Here is a 19,268-nt window from a genome sequence, read left to right as displayed (position 1 = left end):
CCAAGATACCCTTGCACTCTGGCTCATGCTGCAGTCTTAGGAACCAGGCTGTCTGCTCTGACCCAAGGAGACTTTTGCAAGACCACACTGACTACCCCGATGTTCAGTCCCCCATTTCCGACCTGTGTGCTCTATGCTGGACAGACAGCTGGGGTCAACGGTGTGTAGGCTAACTCTTCAGACTAGGCCAAAACTCAGGGCTCAAACCCCAGAAAGAAAGTGCTCCAGGGCTTTATCCGGAGTGGAAAGAGTTGTCCCTCCAATCACTGGCTTCCTTTTCTTAAAGCTGCTGCTGAAAACCCTTCAGAAAGGTAGGAGTTAGGGCAGAGAGGATCACCTAAGTAAACCACAGAAAATTCCTCTCCTGTTTCTTTCAGATGTACCATGTTTATTGCTAAAACCACAGGCTGGCCAATTCCTAGGTTTGGAAAAAGGGTTGATTTGTCTAAAATTATCAAAATGAAAATAAATGTTAATAAACCTAATACATTAAATAATTATGCCTATTCATGTGACATTTGAATTTATTCTCAATATTTTCCTATCCCCACCCCCATCCATTTCAAGTCTCCTTCAGGACTAAGATTGAAAGCTGAGTGATTAAAAAGAGGAGGATTCTCATTTTTAAAATTTTTTCCCTAAAGTTCAAGATATGCTATTCTGTACAATTTTTAATAATAGTTGAACAGTACAAAGGTTGCAGAGGAAGTATTTCAAGAAGGCCTTCTAATAATGAGAAATATTAAGCAGTAAATCTTGCAGCAAATGTGTCCCCTACAATGTTAATATGCAAAAGAAAAAAAAAAAATCTGACTGGTGGTGGCTGTGGTTAATTCCTAATCAGAATGATGGACAGCAGGGCCAGAACAATACAAACTAATGGCTGTGTTGCTGATCACTTTACCCCTTGATTAAAGACACCCAATTATGGCGCAGAACAGTGTCGTAATTATGTTTCTTAATCACATCCAGGAGGTTTAATTGCCTTAACGATGTGTTTCATTAAATGAATTTAGGTATTATAGTCGACAGTTTTCATACACAGTTGTTTTCAAATTAACATAATATTAGACATCGTCATGGAAATTGTTTTAATAATCATAATTAGACGCACCCAGGCTTTGTCTGGTAAACGCTGAGAGACGGGTCGGCTCCTGCCTGGGGGCTGCCCTGGTCTCCTCCCTCCTTCTGCCCTCACTCCCAGTCTGGGAGGGCTTCAGCTTCAAGGCCCTTTGCTGTTATGTTTTCTGAAAAGTTACAAGTTCTGATTAATCTTTTTTGATGGCAAGTGGAGCAGAAAATATCCTTCCTCACCCCCCACTAAGTTTGATGGCATTTAGGGATATCTTTATGAGCAGAGGCTGTATAGACAAAAATGCATTTAACATACTGGGTACAGAGGAAACATCTAACTTCTGCACCACCACCACCACCACCACCACCACCACCACTATCTCTGCAACCTGCACCACAGTGGAAAATCACACCTTCTATATTTGAGGGCAATACAAAGGTCAAAATACAAGTCTCGACAGTCATTCTTTAACAGAATCAATGCCCAAATCAATCCAAACTTGGAACCTAAAAGTCTCATTATCAAGCAACACTAGTAAGTTCTGATCATCTCTATGGGGATTGTTTATGCTTATACGATTCAACCTAATTAATTCTTTTTATCACAAAAAAACAGAAAGCCACAATGAAATCAGCGCTCAGAGAATACAAGTGCATTTTTTCCTTGGCCTTCAGGCATTTGGAGGTAGAAATGTTGATGAAAAACTCTTTAAAGAAACTTTATCCTCTTTGATGGGCCCTGGCATGGTTAACAATGCCATACAAGTGGAAAAAGATTTCTAGGGAGAATATGGCCTTCAAAGTTCATGCCAGTAGCCAGAAACTTGGAATCTCTTCTGGGTTTCACCACTGACCCCATTCATCTCTCCTCCTTATAACAAGTAAATAAGTAAATTAAGGCTACTTCTAATTGTGCCTCCCTGCAAAAACTTTAGTTCCACCTTCTCTGAAACTCCTTTCTTTTTTGTTACCTTTCAAGCAAAGAGTAACACAGAAGAGAGGTGATTGCTTCTTCCACAAAGCACAGCATAATAAAATGTTTGATCAAAATATTTTAATAAAGATTCTTTCTGACATAGATACACATACAAATGGTCGTACATGGCTGTCATAGTCTGATTGACCTATTTAATATATATATATATCATTCTTTACACATCCAAAACCCGCCAACAGATCCATCACAGCTCCCAACTCACCATCCAACCTGACAAACTGAATTTGTATTATCTGCAAGGAGTGGAAAATAGCAGGACTCCATTTTTAAAAAAGATTTTCTTGATTTTCATAGGACGGAAAGGCAGTCAAACAGCCATGCAAAACTAAAACTGAAAGCTCACTTTGGGTAAATAGCTTCTTGTTCTTCCTTAGTTTTATTTCTTTTTAAATTTTATTTTTTTAGAAAAATAACAAAGGATTTCACACCATAGGCAAATCAAACCAGTCTTTTAACTTAAATAATTCTCCACAGTTAAAATAACTTATATATGTACATATATATTAAAAGCAATTAAATTAGACCTTTTAAAAATGCACAGCACAGCCTGGAAAAATATTTGCTTAGCATGTTCTTACGTATAGGATCTATTGCTGTGATGTTTTTCCCTTTTGGAATGTAAAGGAGTCCCCTTTCAAAAAAGAGATCAATTCATTCATCAATTAAGAATACACCTTTCCTGTAATTTTTGGACTGAAGCAATTTATTAAAGCTCAATTTAAATACAGGGATGATGCAACTGAAAATATCCAGGTGACCTTGCATAAACCTAAGCAGCTCAAATACATCAATATTTCTCTTCATACTTGTTGGCAAATAAACCTTTAAACACTTGGCACACAGTATAAGTAATCTATAAAACAATCTTAGAGGCATTAAAAAAATCTGCACATAAGACCCATGACCTTAACACATGATAAATACTGTTGATGTGGAAGGGTCATTGAAGAATAACAAATAAATACCATGAATTGTTAATACATCATTGCAGAGTAGAAAGTAACAAGGTGCACATAAATATTTTTAAATGCAATTCTTTCAGCCACAGTCAGTTTTTTTTTATATCACTCTCGCCAAAACTTTGAGCATTTTCACAGGATTAAAGTTCAGAGACAATAAAAAATACAAGTCTTCCATAGCAACATGTCTCTCTCTCGCTCTCGCGCTCGCTCTCTCTCTTTCTGGGTTTCATTTCCCCCTCACTTAAGTCAACATTTCAAGTTTTCTCCTGGCTCAGAATCAAAATTTATTTTCAAATGCCCTTTCTGATTTGTCTGAATGAATACTCCATCTCTCATGCTACCCAACCCCTAACTCCTCCTCTCCCCCTCAGCACTAGCCAAATTCACAATTATTAGTAGGATTAGTATTTTGCCATTCAAACACTCTCCAGGCTTAATAACCAAGCACTACTTCTCAACTTATTTTTCACCTTTAAGGAAGATTCCACTTCCTCGCGGTCTAGGCTGCCACCAAAGTTGCCACTTTTCTGAGAAAAAAAAAAAGACATCCATACTCCATCCCAACTCCACCTCCCTCCTCCCTCCCTCCCCACCCCAAAGACCGAGATTCTGGGGATGTCAAGGCTAAAAGTCCCGTTTGTCTCTGATACTTCTCCTCAGTTCTTGCCTCTGCTTTGTTTGCTCTGCAAGTGTTTCACAACTACGAGAGGACCAAAATAAAGGGGGTGGGGAGCAGCTTTTCGCTTTCCTCTAGATTTTGGGTCGGTCTTGTGTTTTTCGGGGGTGTGTTTAAGGCTTCTCCGTGCACTGTTTGCAGAGGCTGGAGGAGACGCTGTTGAACAGGGCGCACTTCTCCGGGCAGGAGGCAGCCGGGGGCAGCCCGGCGCTGAACGGGTAGCCGGCCGCCTGCTCGTAGGCGCCGAGCGCCGGGTGCAGGGCAGCAGCTGCTGCCGCTGCAGCAGCCGAGCTGGGCAGGGAGGCAGCCGAGATGGCTTGGCCCTGGTTGAGGTAGGCGACTAAGCGCCGCATCTCCTCCAGGGCCTGCGCCTGCATGAGGATGTAGTTCTTGGCGAGCAGCAGCGTGGCGATCTTGGAGAGCTTTCGCACCGAGGGGCTGTGCGCGTAGGGGATCACCGCGCGCAGCTCGTCCAGCGCGTCGTTCAGGTCGTGCATCCGCCGGCGCTCTCGGGCGTTGATGTTAAGCCGCAGCGCCTTTTGCTCTTTGGATTTCTTGCTGCTGCTGCTGCTGCTGCTGCTGCTGCCGCCGCCGCCGCCACCACCGCCACCGCTACCGCTGCTGCTACCCCCGCCGCCGCCGCCCAGACCCCCCGGGGGGACGCTGGCGCCGCCGTGGAGGTGGGCATTGGAGCAGCCCTCGGCTGCCTTCGCGCCACCACCTCCCGCTCCTGGGGAGGCCCGCGGGTCGGCTACTCCGGCCCGCAGCACCAGCTCGCAGCGACCGTCGCTGTCGTCGTCGGGGCTCTGCTCGCCGCCGCTGCTCTCGGCCACCGAGCCCCGGCTCGCGCTTTCGCCGTATTTGAGGCAAAGGGCGGCCCCGGCCGGCAGGCTGCTCAGGCTAGGGTCGCTCCCAACGCCGGCTGTACCTACTAGCAGCCCGGGGACACCCACCCCGCCGCCGCCGCCGCCACTTCCCGCGCCGCCGCCGCCGCCGCCGCCGCCGCCGCCTCCTCCAGGCGGCGGCAACAGCAGCCCTGCCCCCTCGGGGTCAGCCGGCTCGAAGCAGCCCAGGGGCGACGAGGAGGAGGACGCCGGGCGTTCCCGAGGCGGCGGCGCCAGGGACAGGTCCATGCCTGGGGGCGTGGAGCGGAAAGCCGCTTCCAAGCGCTTGGCTGTGGAGGCGCTCAGGCTCTTGTGCAGGAAGAGGTCGTCCTCGCCGGCGGCCGCTGCACCGAGGTGCATCCCGCGCTCCATGGTCCCGCGCCGGCGCGCAGCCCGGGCCGCCGCGCCCGCTGCCGCCGCCGCCGCCTCGGCTCCGGAGTCAGGCGGCCCCACAGACGCGCACGAGCCGGGCTCCGGAGCTGGTGCGCGCGTCGGTCCTGGTGCTGCCGGCAGCCCTCTCCCCTTCTTTCTTTTTCTTTTTCGCCTTCCCCCGCGCTCGCCGCCTCCTCTTCTTCTTCTTCTTCGTCTCCAGCCGATGGTGCTGGCTGCTGGGGCTCACCATGGGCCGCGGCCCCGCATGGTGGGAGGGTGGGCGCGGAGGGAGTGGAGCCGCCGCCGCAGCCGCCGCCGCTCTGAGCCCAGCCCCGCGCCTCCTCTCCGCACCGTTTATCTTGCTTGGATTCACCTTCAAGAGATTTCCGGACCCATCAACCAGCCGCCGCCACAGACGGGGGAGTCTTTTACATCATTATCTCTGAGTAGGTTATTATGAAGAAGACTCGCCTGTTGGGACAGCGCTTTCTACCCAATCAGGTTAACGTTTTAATTAATAGGATTAAAACGGTAACAAACAATCGCAGGCGCTATCTGGCCGCGAGTCTGAATAGTTTCATTTCCCAGGTCTGAAGACAGGCAGCAGCTAGAGCTTTATAAAAGGCGCCTGCTCCATTATTCTGCCTGCCATCTGTATACACAGCTTAGCGCATATGTTTGCAAGGCGCTGGGTCCTGTTAGTAACCCAACAACTGCCTTTAGCTTGACATGTGTGGCGACTTTCACTCATCAATGAGCACACTAAAAGCCCTACTTAGAGCCGAGGATGTTCTTTGCTCCTTCAGCAAATTGTAGATCGGCGGCGAAGCCTGCGAGTCCTGTGGAAAGCAGACGCCCCCACCCACCGCACCCCACCCCCCACTGCCCTTCCCTCGCCACTGCTGTCTCAGCTTGTGCTAAATTACCCTTCCGGGCGAGAATTATACTCCACCCCTGTTGGTAGGATGACTGGGTCTGGATTTGGGGATGGGACTTTCCGAGAGGAGGTGGTGTCCCAGTTGGCTTGCCCAAAATTCACTCTAGATTTTCAGCTAGTCAGAGAGCAAAGCAGTCGTCCCCCCGAACACTCAGCCTCATTTCCACACCCCCCACTGCCCATTTCCTACCCAAATGGGAAAAAGAAAGGAAAAAAAGCAAAATGAAGAGCAAGTGACCATGCAGCCCATTTTTTTTGTTGTTGTTTGTTTAAGGTGGGGTGGGAGTGATTTTGCAGTGGTCTCCAAATAACTGTTAACAGTGATGATAATTGTGAAGTACACAATTTCCTAAACTGGAAAAAAAGAAAAGAAACAAACAAACTGGTTTCTCAAACTTTCCTTAAGATGAAAATCTGGTTGCTTCAAAAGAATCAACTTCACCAAGAGTCAATTCCGCTCCCACACCAAGTGAGGCATTTATGCATATTTATTTACCCGGAAGCCATTTAAGGACATCTGGATCAGCCTTGGTTGTTCTTGGAGGGTTCGGGAAGGGAGAATGTGGAAACAAGCGCTCCTCTCCGGATGGGCAATGGTACACGCGGTCCTCTCACTCCTGAGTTCGGTCTCTGGGTACACATGGTATTTAGCAGCTGGTTTCCATCCTTATGATATAAGTAAAAACAATATTTCCCAAAACCTTCCAATAACTCTTTCTTATGTGGCAGAATTACTGAAGACTATGCAATTTTTGGTTTCTCTGTTTTCATTAAAAACCTTTTAATTGTGGCTTTCAGTTGGCCCCAGGTGTTGGACTCTTTTCATTACATTTTGCTCTAATGTGATGAAATTCTAATTCTCTCCTTACCATATGGTTAAATTTCCCCACTGAGAATTAGTTGAAAAAGGAGAAATAATCTATTAATCTCTGTAATAGAATCACAAATGAGGTTCGCCACAGAACCTGTTTTTGAATGGTAATATCAGAACAGTTGGGCACCTTATTTCATAAAGGAAGGGTGAGGGCGACACAAAAATGTCTGTATTTTCACCTGGAAAGGATGAAAAGGGGCCCAGCAGTATCTTTCCATAGTAATTCCCTGAGATCCAATCTTCAGGGGACAGAAATACTACGTAGACGTCGGTTACCTACGCTCCTTTGGATGTCCTGGAACCTAAAGATTGAGAAAGATCAGGCGGGGCTGCAGGGGGCTCTTGTGCCTGAGACCAAGACCGGGGGTTCTGCAGGCTTGAGCTGTCCCACGTGTCTCGTCTGGGACCCCGAGGTTGTTTACGTGCAGGGCGGCCCCTCGCTCACCGCACCCCTCCCACCGTCCCTCCCCTGGCGTTCGCAGCTGTTAACCTCTCCCTTTAGAAAGCTATAGACACGCTAGTGTTACTGTTTTTCAATTAGCAGCTTTTGTTTCACTGGGATCATAAACAAAGGTTCTCTCTAAACCTAAATGAGTCGTGTATGCATGACACTAACTTATCAAAGTCCTTGAGTCACTTTCGGGAGAGCGGAGGCTGGCCCGGTCTTGGCTCTGGGCAGGGTGGGGACACATCTCACAGTGTCTGACTTAGTTCTCCAACCAGCTTGCCCTTTTTGTGGGCTACCACCTTCCGCGGGGCGCCAGGATTCCTGCCGGCCCGAAGTGAACATTTGAAGGGCGAAGGATCGATCATATCTGGGACTGGTGGGGGGCGCCACGCGGGACTGTGAGCGGCAGAACCGGGATGGCAGAGCAGGGGCGACACTGAGGGCGGCAAAGGCCCTGCCAGCTCAGCTAGACCCAGGATCTTCGCAGGACCTTTATCTTTCGCCCTTAGACAACAAACACTTGAGCGCACCTCGTGGCCCTTCCCCGACCCCACCTCCACGACCTCCTACCACCTCCCTCCTCTCCCTGGCCGTCCAAACTCCTGGAACAAACTTTTGCACAACTTCATTTTACTTGGTAGGAGCCAAAAGCCTCTTCCTTTTGTAATTCAAGAAAATCCCCCTAGTCTTCCCGGAGGAGGTGGCTGCTTAATAGTCGCTGAAAACTTTGCTTTGGGAAACGGCCGAAGAATTTATGGAAGCTCTAAATGCGGGCCTTACAACTACCGTTGGGGAATGGTCTTTGAGGTTTATGCACTCGTAAACTTTTGCTGATTGCTTCTGGGAAGTTGTCAGGCACTTAACACTGCATTTATCTTACAGGGCAATGAAAACACATCTGCCCGGTGTCTCGTTACTTGGTTTAATCGTCGCCAGCCCTAAGTCACGGCCTGGGCTCCTTCTCCTCAACTGTGTGGGATCCCGCCGCCTGGTTTCGGCCGGGCATGGGGTGACGTCAGCCGCTCACACAGTGCCCCCTGGCCGCTGGAGCTCGGGAAATCTGTGCGCTCGAACTTGGCTCCGCCAAGAAGGTGGGCAAGGATCCGGGCTCCTGATGGAACTGGCAAGTTGGAAAAGTGGCAAAGGAAAAGCCAACGTGAGCGCTTTCGGCTTGCACGGACAGAAAGGGTGGGAAATCAGGTCACGGCGAAATCTTCTGACTCACAGATGACCGCTTAGAATGAAACTACGGAAGAGAAGTCCTCTGACTCTGCGGTTTCACAGAGGGTCCCTGAGTTACCAAAGCAGTTGGAAAACAGGGGCAGAGGACTGCCCCCAGTCTGCCGGCAGCAGGGGTACGGGGGACAGCTCGGGACACTCCGGGGACCGAGTGGGCAGTGGGCGCCTTCCCCGAGGAACACCCAGCCCAGCGCCCCAGGTTCTGGGCTGGTTGGCTCATCGAGACTGGTTGGCCAAAGCATCAAGAAAGGGAACGTTTTCGGCCGGGTGTTGGATACCAAATTATAAACGCCAGGGCAGCTTGTGTAAAGATGAATATCGTTTTGTTACTGCGGGAGGGAATACACCTACTGCTTTGAAAGGATTTAAAAATATTCAGCAAGCAGCACCGCATTGAAACTAGTGCATTGAGCTGCAGACCAAACTAATTTCTAGGTACTTTTTAAATGCCTTAATGGTCATCTTGATATTTGCTTGAAATTTGAGATAGGAACCCAAATAAAATCAGAACGGAACATAATCTGCTGTAAAGAGCAAAGCCAGGAGTTCTTCTTTGTTATTTTTATAGTCATGATAAATAGTTTATTACTTCATTAGTTTGAAAAGTTACAAGTCTGAATTTGAGTAGCTATGTGTGTTTTCTGAGAAGGAAAATTGTCTCTGTGTGTTTCCATTTATCTCTTTCAGAACATTCTAAAAAGTAAAAACAAAGTTTGGCAAAAATGACAACTTTTGCTTGAGAACAGCTCTGGAAAAGCGAATCCACTGAGAGCCGTGGGAATTCTCCGCCAGCTGTGCTTCCCCAGCCGAGGAGGAATCCGACCCGGAATATCATTTCTGGTCCCCACCGCGGAGGCCCCAGCTGGACCCTCTCCCGAAAACTGCTCGGGGAGGGGGGTGCTGTCTCAGGGCCCTCCACTGCGGGGTCCAAGCCTCAGTAGCCGGGCGCGACCTCCGCGCTCCAAGCTCAGCATTCTTGGCAGCCCTCCAGGCCCGAGTCAGAGGCACATTGACCTTGAAGTTGCACTTGACGCGTCCACCCGGGGCTGTCTGGTGGCGCCTGGGTCAGCTTGAAACCCGCGAGACCGAGGGGGCTAGGTGTCAGGTTCACCCTTCTGCGCCCCCCGCCGGATTTGGGAGCACGGGATCTACCGGGAGGTGGAGAGACTCCAGCCGATCAAGCGCCAGAGGTCAAGCCTTTCGGCGTCGTTTTGTCGTCTGTATTTTCTCATCCCCTTCGCCAAGTCCTACAAAGCTCACTTCAGAGAGACTGGGTCCACATGTGTGGGCTCATGAAGAGGAGGACAGCGAGGGTGACGACGCTGGGGGACTAGCGCGAGCTGGCCTATTCCTGGCAGTGCGCCAAGGGTCCCCCGTCTTGCTAGTCTTTCCAAGTTGCTTGGCTATTCCAAAACTCGACTGTGGAAAAGTTGAAACTTGTTCATATAACGTTCTTTAGAAAAGATTATCCTTGTCTGTATCTATTTTACAGAAAAGATGTTGGTCCTCACTACTGTTTGGCGACGAGTTAGCCTAAATTTGGACAGACCTTGAAGAGAAACCCTGAGCCCTGGGAGGCAGCCTTTTCAGCGCGAGGTGCACACACAGGTCCCCGAGCCCACTGCGAGGGTCTCACCTGGCTCCCGCGTGCTCTTTCCCCACCTTGGCGACTTTGAAGGCCAAGGGGACCGTACAGTGAGCGAATAACTTGGCGCCTGCATTATCACTGCTGAAACCCCAGAGAACAATGTAGGACATGCGGGTGGAGGTAGAGCAAAACTAGTGAAAAGAATGTATGAGGAATTCATAACCGCCTTGCCTACTTGGGACAACTCCTTCATTCAGTTGTCCGCCCTAGGGGACTGTTAGGCTTATTTGTGTCACATGCGTCTCTTCCCTGGAATCTTATCATCACAAAATATTAAACATTTGAAAAAATTTTAAAGATTAAACTTGTTCGAGGTAAAAATGGTAAACACTGTTAGGGATTGCCTGGCGTGTAGGAATTAAGAAAGAAACTGAAAATTCAGCTCGGCTTTGGGAAGTTTAGCTTTGCGATTTAAAACCCACAGCGCCATCTCCTGGTAATAAGGAGAATATAGCGATGGATGACAATACTGAAATGCTGACTATGAAATACTCAAATGAGAGAAACGCCTCAAAAATTATTTCAGTGATAGGTTGATTATGATTACAAAATATGATCTGACATGGACATTTATTATCATTAAAAGTTATCAGACAGAATCCTGGAAGCTAATGATTTGTAAATAGAAGTTTGTATATTTATACATATATTTTATAGATTCAGATGCTTATGCTGTGAATTTATGATAAGATATGATTCTATAATTTATCATAAATACATAATTTTATAAAACAGTTCTCTGTTTTGCTTTTTGTGAATGATTTTACCATATATGGTAGAAAAAGAATAATAGGATGTGGTGATACATGGAAACATAAAATCTCCTAGTTCCTCATTGCATTTTACTAGTCAACATTAGTAAATACTTTAGCCCCATTTGTCTCAATAACCCCTCACTTTAATCTAAGTCTTCTCATCATGCAATCTTACAAAATGTCTTATTGTCTTATTGTTAAGACATCATGACAAGAATGTGTTAACATTATTCAGACATTCTGATCCTGAAATATCGTCTGAAGTTAAATTATTTTCCAAAAGTTTGATGCACATAATAGAATCATAAATACCTAATACTTTTTTATTAAAATGTTTCTGAAGTATTCTTTTGAGCTTTGCTTCCTTTTATAAAAAAGATTGAAACACACTAAAATTTAGAGATGATATCCCCATTAAAAACATTTCTCCTCCATGATTGTATACACAGGCCAGCTGCTTGAAATAAAAATAAAAGTAGATATGCTTTTTGTAGTATACAAAATATTATGAATATCCTTCAAAATTGTAGATCAAACAGACAAATATAAACTTTACTTCAGTTGAAAGATTCATTTTATTTGATTAATTAAAGTGAAGCTCTATTAAGCCAAATATTTGGACTCATTTACACTGTCAATGTAAGAGTTCCCATTTGAAAGAAAGTTGATTATATAAAGGAGGAAGTAGATAAACAGATGGTTATCTAGAGAGCTTTTCACAGTTAAATTTTGAAATTTAACATGGATAAGTTTGATATCTTCTCAAACATCTTTGATGAAGTCATTTGATCTAGCAATGCAGTATTGTTGCACATCATCGTTTTAACTTATGTTTAAGAAAGATTTAACTTGGCTTTTTATTTTTATTTGGCTGAAAACTGTACTAATTGCATTGTCCATGAGAGAAATACACATGCATGCACGCACACACACACACGTGTATATATGTACGTATACCTATATATGTGTGTGCTATATTTACACAGTAATAAGCACGTCTTGTAAAAAGGAAATCAACAGCTGCAAGGCATCATGACAAGAGAGTCTTAACATACAAATGGCATTTCTCTAATGAAATGTTTCATCCAGTTACCTGAAGGCAGCCATCATTTGCTTCCAATGGTGTTGGCAGACAAACCAGGCTGCCTGTCTATTGCAGTACAGTGCCCACATGGAGAACGGACATTATCACGTGGGTGGCATGGAGACATTAAAGTTCATCTTAAAAGCAATTTAAGAGCCTTCTGGGCTTTAGGTACTTCTGAAAAAAAAAAAATCTCCCACTTCCTCCAAGGATGACAAGTTGAGATTTTCCCAGAAAGATTGTTTTGCAATACTTGTACTTAAACATTCTTACTCCCTTGAGTTGCTTTCCATATTTTCAGGAACAATGCTCGTGATGCTCATGGGGAAAAAGGGCAGGGAAAGGAATAAAGGAAGGATGAAAGGAAGGCAGAGAGAGGAAAAGTAAGTATGTCGTCTTGAGGCCAGATAATGTATTTTGTGTGTTTAGTGAATGTGGAAAGTACTTGTCTAATAAAGATACTGTTTGCTTTTCTTTTACAAAAAAAGTTTTTGAGGTATAATTTTTACATATTTCCAAACCTGATTGCACTTCTCTGTGAATTGCTTTAAATGGTTGGAGTAGGTATACTATAGATATAGTAGGTATAGTAGAAATAAAACCTCCCCAGCAGAGTATGTAATGTTGGGCAATTTCCTTGATTCTACTTAGCCTCAGGAGGAGAATGAATCTATTAATGACATCTTTCCTGACTACTTCAGGGTACCTCAGGGTATTAATCAAATGAGACTATGGGAAAGCATTGTGTAAACACTAAAATGATATGTGAATTTAGCATCAACACTTTATTACGATTTTTTGTATTTCATCTAAACCAGTTCAGTCACCTTTCATTTTCATTGTTGGTTTGTAATTTATTTACTTTTTCTATCACAACTTTCAGGCATTGGCGGATTTTAGAGCATCTTCCCCTGTTTGGGCCATGTCTGAGGGTCATGGGAGAAGGAGCCATACCTGTTTTGACTTTTATTTCCACATCCACAGTGCCCTCACCCACTACTGCCTCAACCTTCTCTGGCTAGGAATATCCCTATTGCTCTTGCCACAGAGTGCTTGCTCTCTTAAACTGAATGCATTTGTTTCTAGTCTGTTACACAGTGATCACCATAAGTGTGAACTGACTGAACTAACTTTATATGTATAGAGAAATGATCGTGGGGTTGGCTCCAAGTCAGTTCTTACTTGGATATCCTACTAGGGTTCTATCCTTCACAGCAATCTTCTATTAGAATGCGTTCAGATGTGTAGAGTGCACTTTTTAGTTTAGTGACATTTCTTAAATGAATAATTACTTCATTTATCGTTATTCTTTCCAGATTATTAATATAAAAGCTTTGTGAATCCAGATCTATCCTTGATCTTAGTGTGATATTTGTTGCTTCTTCCCTATGGCTAGATGCATCAATGCTATTATTATTTTCGTTGTTTATGATCTATCAGGCAGTTTTCAATTCAGATGACAGTGTTCACCTTGAAGAAGCTAATTTGAATTAATTTTTTAATGTAAGATTGATGGAGACACTGTATGTCAAAGGTCTAAATTTATTACACATCTTGCTTTCCCCCCACTAATTTTGTTATTATTATTTTTTTTATCAAGAAAGGTAATCAGGTTTGTCTGAATCATTTTTTCTTTTTAAATCTCAGCTATTTATTGCCCCAGGTTTCGTTATTCTGCAAGTGCTTGAAGATAATTTCCACTTAAATTTTGTTCTTTTACTAAAATCAAAGTTAAATCAGTTCTGTGTGTATTGAGATATACAGTTTAAGTAATGAAACCAGACATTACTATTTTTACAGGACAGTTTTTATAGAGTTGGAGTGGAAAGACTTTCTAAGCAAGACAAAACCCAAGGAGTCACACAAGAAAAGGATGTCACATTTAAGCATACACAAAACAATTACAACTTCTGTTCTTTGAAGAAAAATACCACAAAGAAAGTTGAAGGACAAATGACCAACTAGGGGAAAAGAAACACATCAAACATTCAAAGAGCTTCTACAAAACAAGAAACTCTTATACAAAAATAGAAAAATAATTTAAGCTGGCAATTAGCAGAAAAAAATATAAATGTCCAAACAATGGATAAAAAGATGTTCAAGATCATTAATAAAAATAAAATATGAATTAAGATAGTTTTTAAAATAGGCCAAATTTTAAAAATATGTGTGGAATTATAATGAAAATGTTGTGGTAAAAATTAGTATAAAAACGGAGGGATGGTGATTTGGAGTCCAATATCTAAAAATAATCCATCCTACAGAAAGAATGGCATGAGTACATATATATATGAAGATTTTCTTAAATGGCGGAAAATATGAAAACCTAAATGTTCTTTAGTAACCAAATGATTAAATAAATTATGATGCCTCCATTCCATAAAAAGCTGTTATAAAAAGAAAATGTGGTATATCTATATATACACTGACCTCGAAAACCATTTCTGATACACAATTAAGTTTAAAAGCAAGATGTAGAATATAGCATGGCAATATTTGGTATTTTTTACAAAGAAGTGTGTGTCCCTTTCTGATGTTCAGAATGGTGAAAATAGGACATGGTGGGTCCTCTGGGGCAAAGTTCCTGATTTCCTGGGTCATTTGGTAGGAGGCGTGATCAACTGTGCAGACTGCACGGGGTCCAGAAATCTGTATCTCATCACTGTGAAGTGGGCATCGACAGGTGGCTTAGCAGACCTCCTGCTGGCGTGGCAGCCACGCCGATGGCCAGGGTCAGGGAAGGCAAACCAGAGCGCAGAGAGAAGGTACCTCTAGCAGCGGAAATCCCACCACGAAAGCATACCAGAGAAGAGATGGCGCGTTTCTTATTTTGAAGATCATGTGGAGATCATAGGAAACAATAAAGGCCATATTAAAGGTTCTGCTATGCCAGGACCAGTTGTAACACAGATTAAAAAAAAAAAAAAAAAAAAATTATTTGCCACCCCTCCTTCCTATTTTATTTTTGTGTGTGGATATATGCAGAAAAAAAGTTACTGAACAATTTTTGATAACTTTAATTACCACTGGGAACTGGCATTGGAGGGTCAAGAATGAGGTTTTTCATAAATTACTGTAAGTACTTCCCCAAAGAAGTAGAGGGATTATGGGCAACAGATATTTACTGTTTTGTATAGTTTTGTTTGTTTATTTGTTTGTTTGTTTTTACAATTAAAGAAGCTTAAAATAAAATATTAAATAAGTAAAAGTGTTAATATTTCCTCAGGTTCTTTGCTTCATGATTCATTCTCTTCTCTATTTAAAAATATTAAAAGTAGTTTTCCTAATTTTAAATATTTGCACTCCATAATTTTATCCCTCTTCCTCCAAATTCCATTACCTACAACCATTTTCTTTCATGTTATTTGGGTTGAAAATTTGTTTTAAATCAATCATGATATTTATGAGCAATTTGTTTTGTTTTGGCTTAACCACTAATACCAATGTTTCTTTACTAGTCATTTAAGTTTTGAAGAAAATTTATAACATTAAAATGCAAGGTGATCATATTGCAAAACTAGTAACTTTATTGAATGCCAGTAAAGTAACTCAGTTTTACCTTGTAAATTAAGCCATTTTATGTTAATATTTTAGCATGATCACAGAACTGTTTTTTAAACAGCATAGAAAATATAGATTTTTGTAGAGCAGGAATTTGCACTTTAAGCTTTGACAAAATGATTTTGGCATTTTATTTTACCTCTTTTATCTCTTTATGTGTGCTTGTGTTTTAATTCGCCCATTCTATCTCCTGGTTCAAAAGTGAAACAATGGTTTTTGCTTTCGAGGTTACTAAAATTCACACTTTAATCTTTCAGGGACTGCTATTTTCCAGTCACACTCAGATGTCTGATTGTCAGCTTTATATCTCAGAAAGCATTCCCTGCAATTCAGGTATAGTAAAGTATCTAGCTCCAGCTAGCCTCTGTGTACTATATAACTTTTATAGTCATTATAAAAAATAATTTATTGAAAAAACTTAAACCTTTTCCAACTCAGGTGACTTTTGATTTAAATGTCTGTGATCTTGGTTATGGTAATCAGTGATGGTGGATTTTTTTTCTGAATTAAGTTTGCTGTTTATATTACAAAGTTTAGAAAATATGAAAGTAATAGCAACTCAAAGATAGCTGGTTAGAAAAAATGAAGAGTCTGTAGTTCACATTTTACCATTACTTGCTTTAGATTCACATTTAATACAAGGCCTGGAGAAATTTCCTATTCTTTGTGTCATATTTTTCCTCTTCTATATATTTTTACTTTATTTGGACTGCTACATAGTAAAGTCTAAAATATAGTAAGCCTCACTCTGCTATGATTATTTATTAGAAACACCTTGTTAGGTGAAATTATAAGACACAACTTAAGCTATTAACAGTAACATTAGACATTCAGAATAACAATTAATTATTAAAAGATTTTTAGGAGGTTACTTAAAAGTGATGGCACAGGTAACAAATCTCTGTGAATGCTTAACTGCTTAACCTCTAAAGACATAAACTCTCGATATATTGTGATCTGAATTTGAAGGAGCTGTGCTGACAGTGTTATTTCCTATGCACACGAATGTAGCTGACAAGATCAATGTGTCCCCTGCAACCCTTAGATGCTCCAGCCAGGAATTGCATTTCTTGCTTGCAAGGTGTGTTTCACTACCTATGGGTTGCTTTGTTACCTAGCCTTTAGACATTAAAATGAAATCACTTCTTGCTCAAATGCAAATGCAAATAGCACCAAGCTATTTTTATATTTGCCAACTGAGCTATTCTGACTCGGACTGTGGTCAAAGCAATTAAGTCATCTTTCATCTGTGGGTAGTTTGATGTGCCAAGACCCAGAAATATCATTCGTGTTGATCATGCTACCATTTTTTTTTTAAAAAAAAAAAAACGATTTGCATACTACTTAAGCTCAGAGCAACTCTTCATTGTTTTTTGAGTTGTTCCTTGGTTTTTGTATTATCAAACTCCCTATATTTTCTAGTTACCAATGCTGATATTACAGCTTTTTTTCTTTTAAATGCATGATCTTACTTTTTAATATTTGAAAGATACAATGATACAGAATAAAAATGTTGAAAACAATCTCAGACTAAAGTGAAGAGGGAAACTTTTCTCCCTTGTTTAGTGAATACAGGCACTTTTTGTGGAATCTGATGCTAATTAAGATATAACATGATTGTTACATATTGCAGTTTTAAAATCAATCTCTTCCGTCTACTTCTAAGAATAATAAAAAAGAAGAGAGCAAAATCTCTTCAAGGAGACACTTGAAGAGATCTGAAAATTGCTAACATGTTTAATAGGATATCTTAGATAACTGTGTGGAAAAGAAGAATCCCCCACATTAAAAGCAGACTCAAAAGAGGAAATGTATCACAGAGGCTAACAGACGACAATGTATCTTAGAAACTATTGATTATTAGTGAGTGTGACTCATAACATAGGTGACAGTTTTGTACCATGGGTAGGTTTGGGAAGTAAAAGAAAAAGCAGAGTGCTCCAGCAAGAATTCCTTCAGTCTATTTTTGAAGCGTAACAGTCCTGCAAGGTGAAACTACTTCAGACCGCATTGTCAGGAGAAAATGTGATGCATGATTTTCATAAGAGTGAGTGGGAGTTGAAAACTCACCTAAAGGAGAAGAATCAGGAAAACTCCTGCCCCTGTGAAGCATGTCAGAGTAATTTTGTAACCTGAATTAAGGTAAGTAGTGACAAAACCTATTTAAATATTTCTACAGTGCATCTATCTGTGCTAACTTGATTCTGTTCAGGGCAGTACAATTCTACTCAATTTGATGAAGAGAGATGCAGTAAATATTCAAGTCATCTATCAACAGGGCTATCTTCCTTAACCTTGAGTCTAATATTATTTCATTGGGAAACAGATATCTAATTGATGCTTTATTTGTGAATTCAGTTGTTTTTAAATAACAAAACAATTTTTTGAGGTGGTGTATTTATCATTGGGAAACTCTAGATGCTATGGAGAGGAGGAATTGTGTAATCCTACTGAAGCTATCGAAGGTCCATATTACCCTAGATGGTGCCACTGCCACCTAGTGGTAAGTACCTGAATTTGTAGACGTGGCTCTAGCTATAGGCACACTGAGTGTGTAGTTAATACCATATGATTTCAGTAGCAACAACCATTATATCATATATAAAAAATTTTGCTACCATTGATTGAATGCAGCAACATTTACTTTTTTCTGTACTTAAGGAAAGACAGTTCCTTTTATCACAATCTCCCGTACTTCTTAGCTCTAGGTACATTCCATTGCCTTTATAATTGCATATAGAGTTTACTTTAGAAAAGAGATAGAAAATAATCGTAGACTGCTAAGCTTGTACATTTATTTGGAGGTTACAAAGACACTTATTGCAAAATGGGCCATTAAATAGACAAACAGGTACTTCTTAAAGTCTCATTTTATAATATAAAAGTAGATTTTATGGATTTTCCATTTGCTCAAATGCATAACGTAATTTCAACACTTCGCATCCTTGTAATTATTTAAGATTTTTATGGTTTTCTGGTGAATGCCTTTATATATCTTAGCTTTCTCTCTTTCACTGATTGTTATCTTTGTTTTTAACACATCTGTAAACACATTTGAAATTTCATACTCATATTCAGGTTTCATTTTATTTTCATTGAGATTTTACTTTAATTTGCAACTGTGAATGATTATGCACTTTGTCTTATGCCTTAAAGAGAGAAAACATACTTGCAGTCATGTTTTGTGAACCCTACACAGGAACATGGATTGCTCCATTACTTGCCCATTCACATTCCAGAGCACTAGGTGAAATAAGGGAAACAGAATCAAATGTGATGTTTCTGGGTAAACAGGAAATCAAGTGCATTGCTGGCTAAGACTAGCATTTTCTTGCATTCCTATTGGAAGTTTAAGAATCATGGAACCTGCATTCTGGTTTTATTTTTCTCAATTAAATTGCATGAACCTTAGACAAGTCTTTTAACCTCTCTGAGCTTGTTTCTTTTTTAAAAATTTTAAAATTTTTTATTTTATTTTACTTCAAATTCCGGGATGCAAGTGCAGAACATGCAAGTTTGCTACATAGGTATAAATGTGCCATGGTGGTCTGCAACCTATCAACTCATCATTTAGTTGTCAAACCCCACATGCATTAGCTATTTGCCGTAATGCTCTCCCTCCTCTTGTACCCCCACCACAATTGGCAACGGTGTGTGTTGTTCCCCTCCCTGTGTCCATGTGTTCTCATTGTCCAACTCCCACTTATGAGTGAGAATATGTGGTGTTTGGTTTTCTGTTCCTGTGTTAGTTTGCTGA

The 19,268-nt window shown here is 41.9% G+C and overlaps 1 protein-coding gene and 1 long non-coding RNA gene across 2 annotated transcripts; one reads left to right on the top strand and one right to left on the bottom strand.

Annotated features, from left to right (window-relative positions):
- Positions 1–2,113: 2,113 nt before the first annotated feature.
- Positions 2,114–5,397, bottom strand: BHLHE22 (basic helix-loop-helix family member e22). Its single transcript, XM_008000755.3, has one exon. The coding sequence runs from the start codon at positions 4,963–4,965 to the stop codon at positions 3,823–3,825; it is 1,143 nt and encodes a 380-aa protein (XP_007998946.2). The 5' UTR covers positions 4,966–5,397; the 3' UTR covers positions 2,114–3,822.
- Positions 5,398–7,621: 2,224 nt separating this feature from the next.
- On the top strand, positions 7,622–11,479 carry LOC140712200 (uncharacterized). Its single transcript, XR_012093694.1, has 2 exons — positions 7,622–8,898; positions 9,151–11,479. It is a non-coding gene; the product is annotated as an uncharacterized lncRNA (long non-coding RNA).
- Positions 11,480–19,268: the final 7,789 nt, after the last annotated feature.

The sequence above is a fragment of the Chlorocebus sabaeus genome, chromosome 8 (genome assembly GCF_047675955.1).
Source record: "Chlorocebus sabaeus isolate Y175 chromosome 8, mChlSab1.0.hap1, whole genome shotgun sequence".
Taxonomy (NCBI): Eukaryota; Metazoa; Chordata; class Mammalia; order Primates; family Cercopithecidae; genus Chlorocebus; species Chlorocebus sabaeus.
Note: the sequence above shows the minus strand (reverse complement) of the source record. Positions and strands in the feature narration are given on the sequence as shown.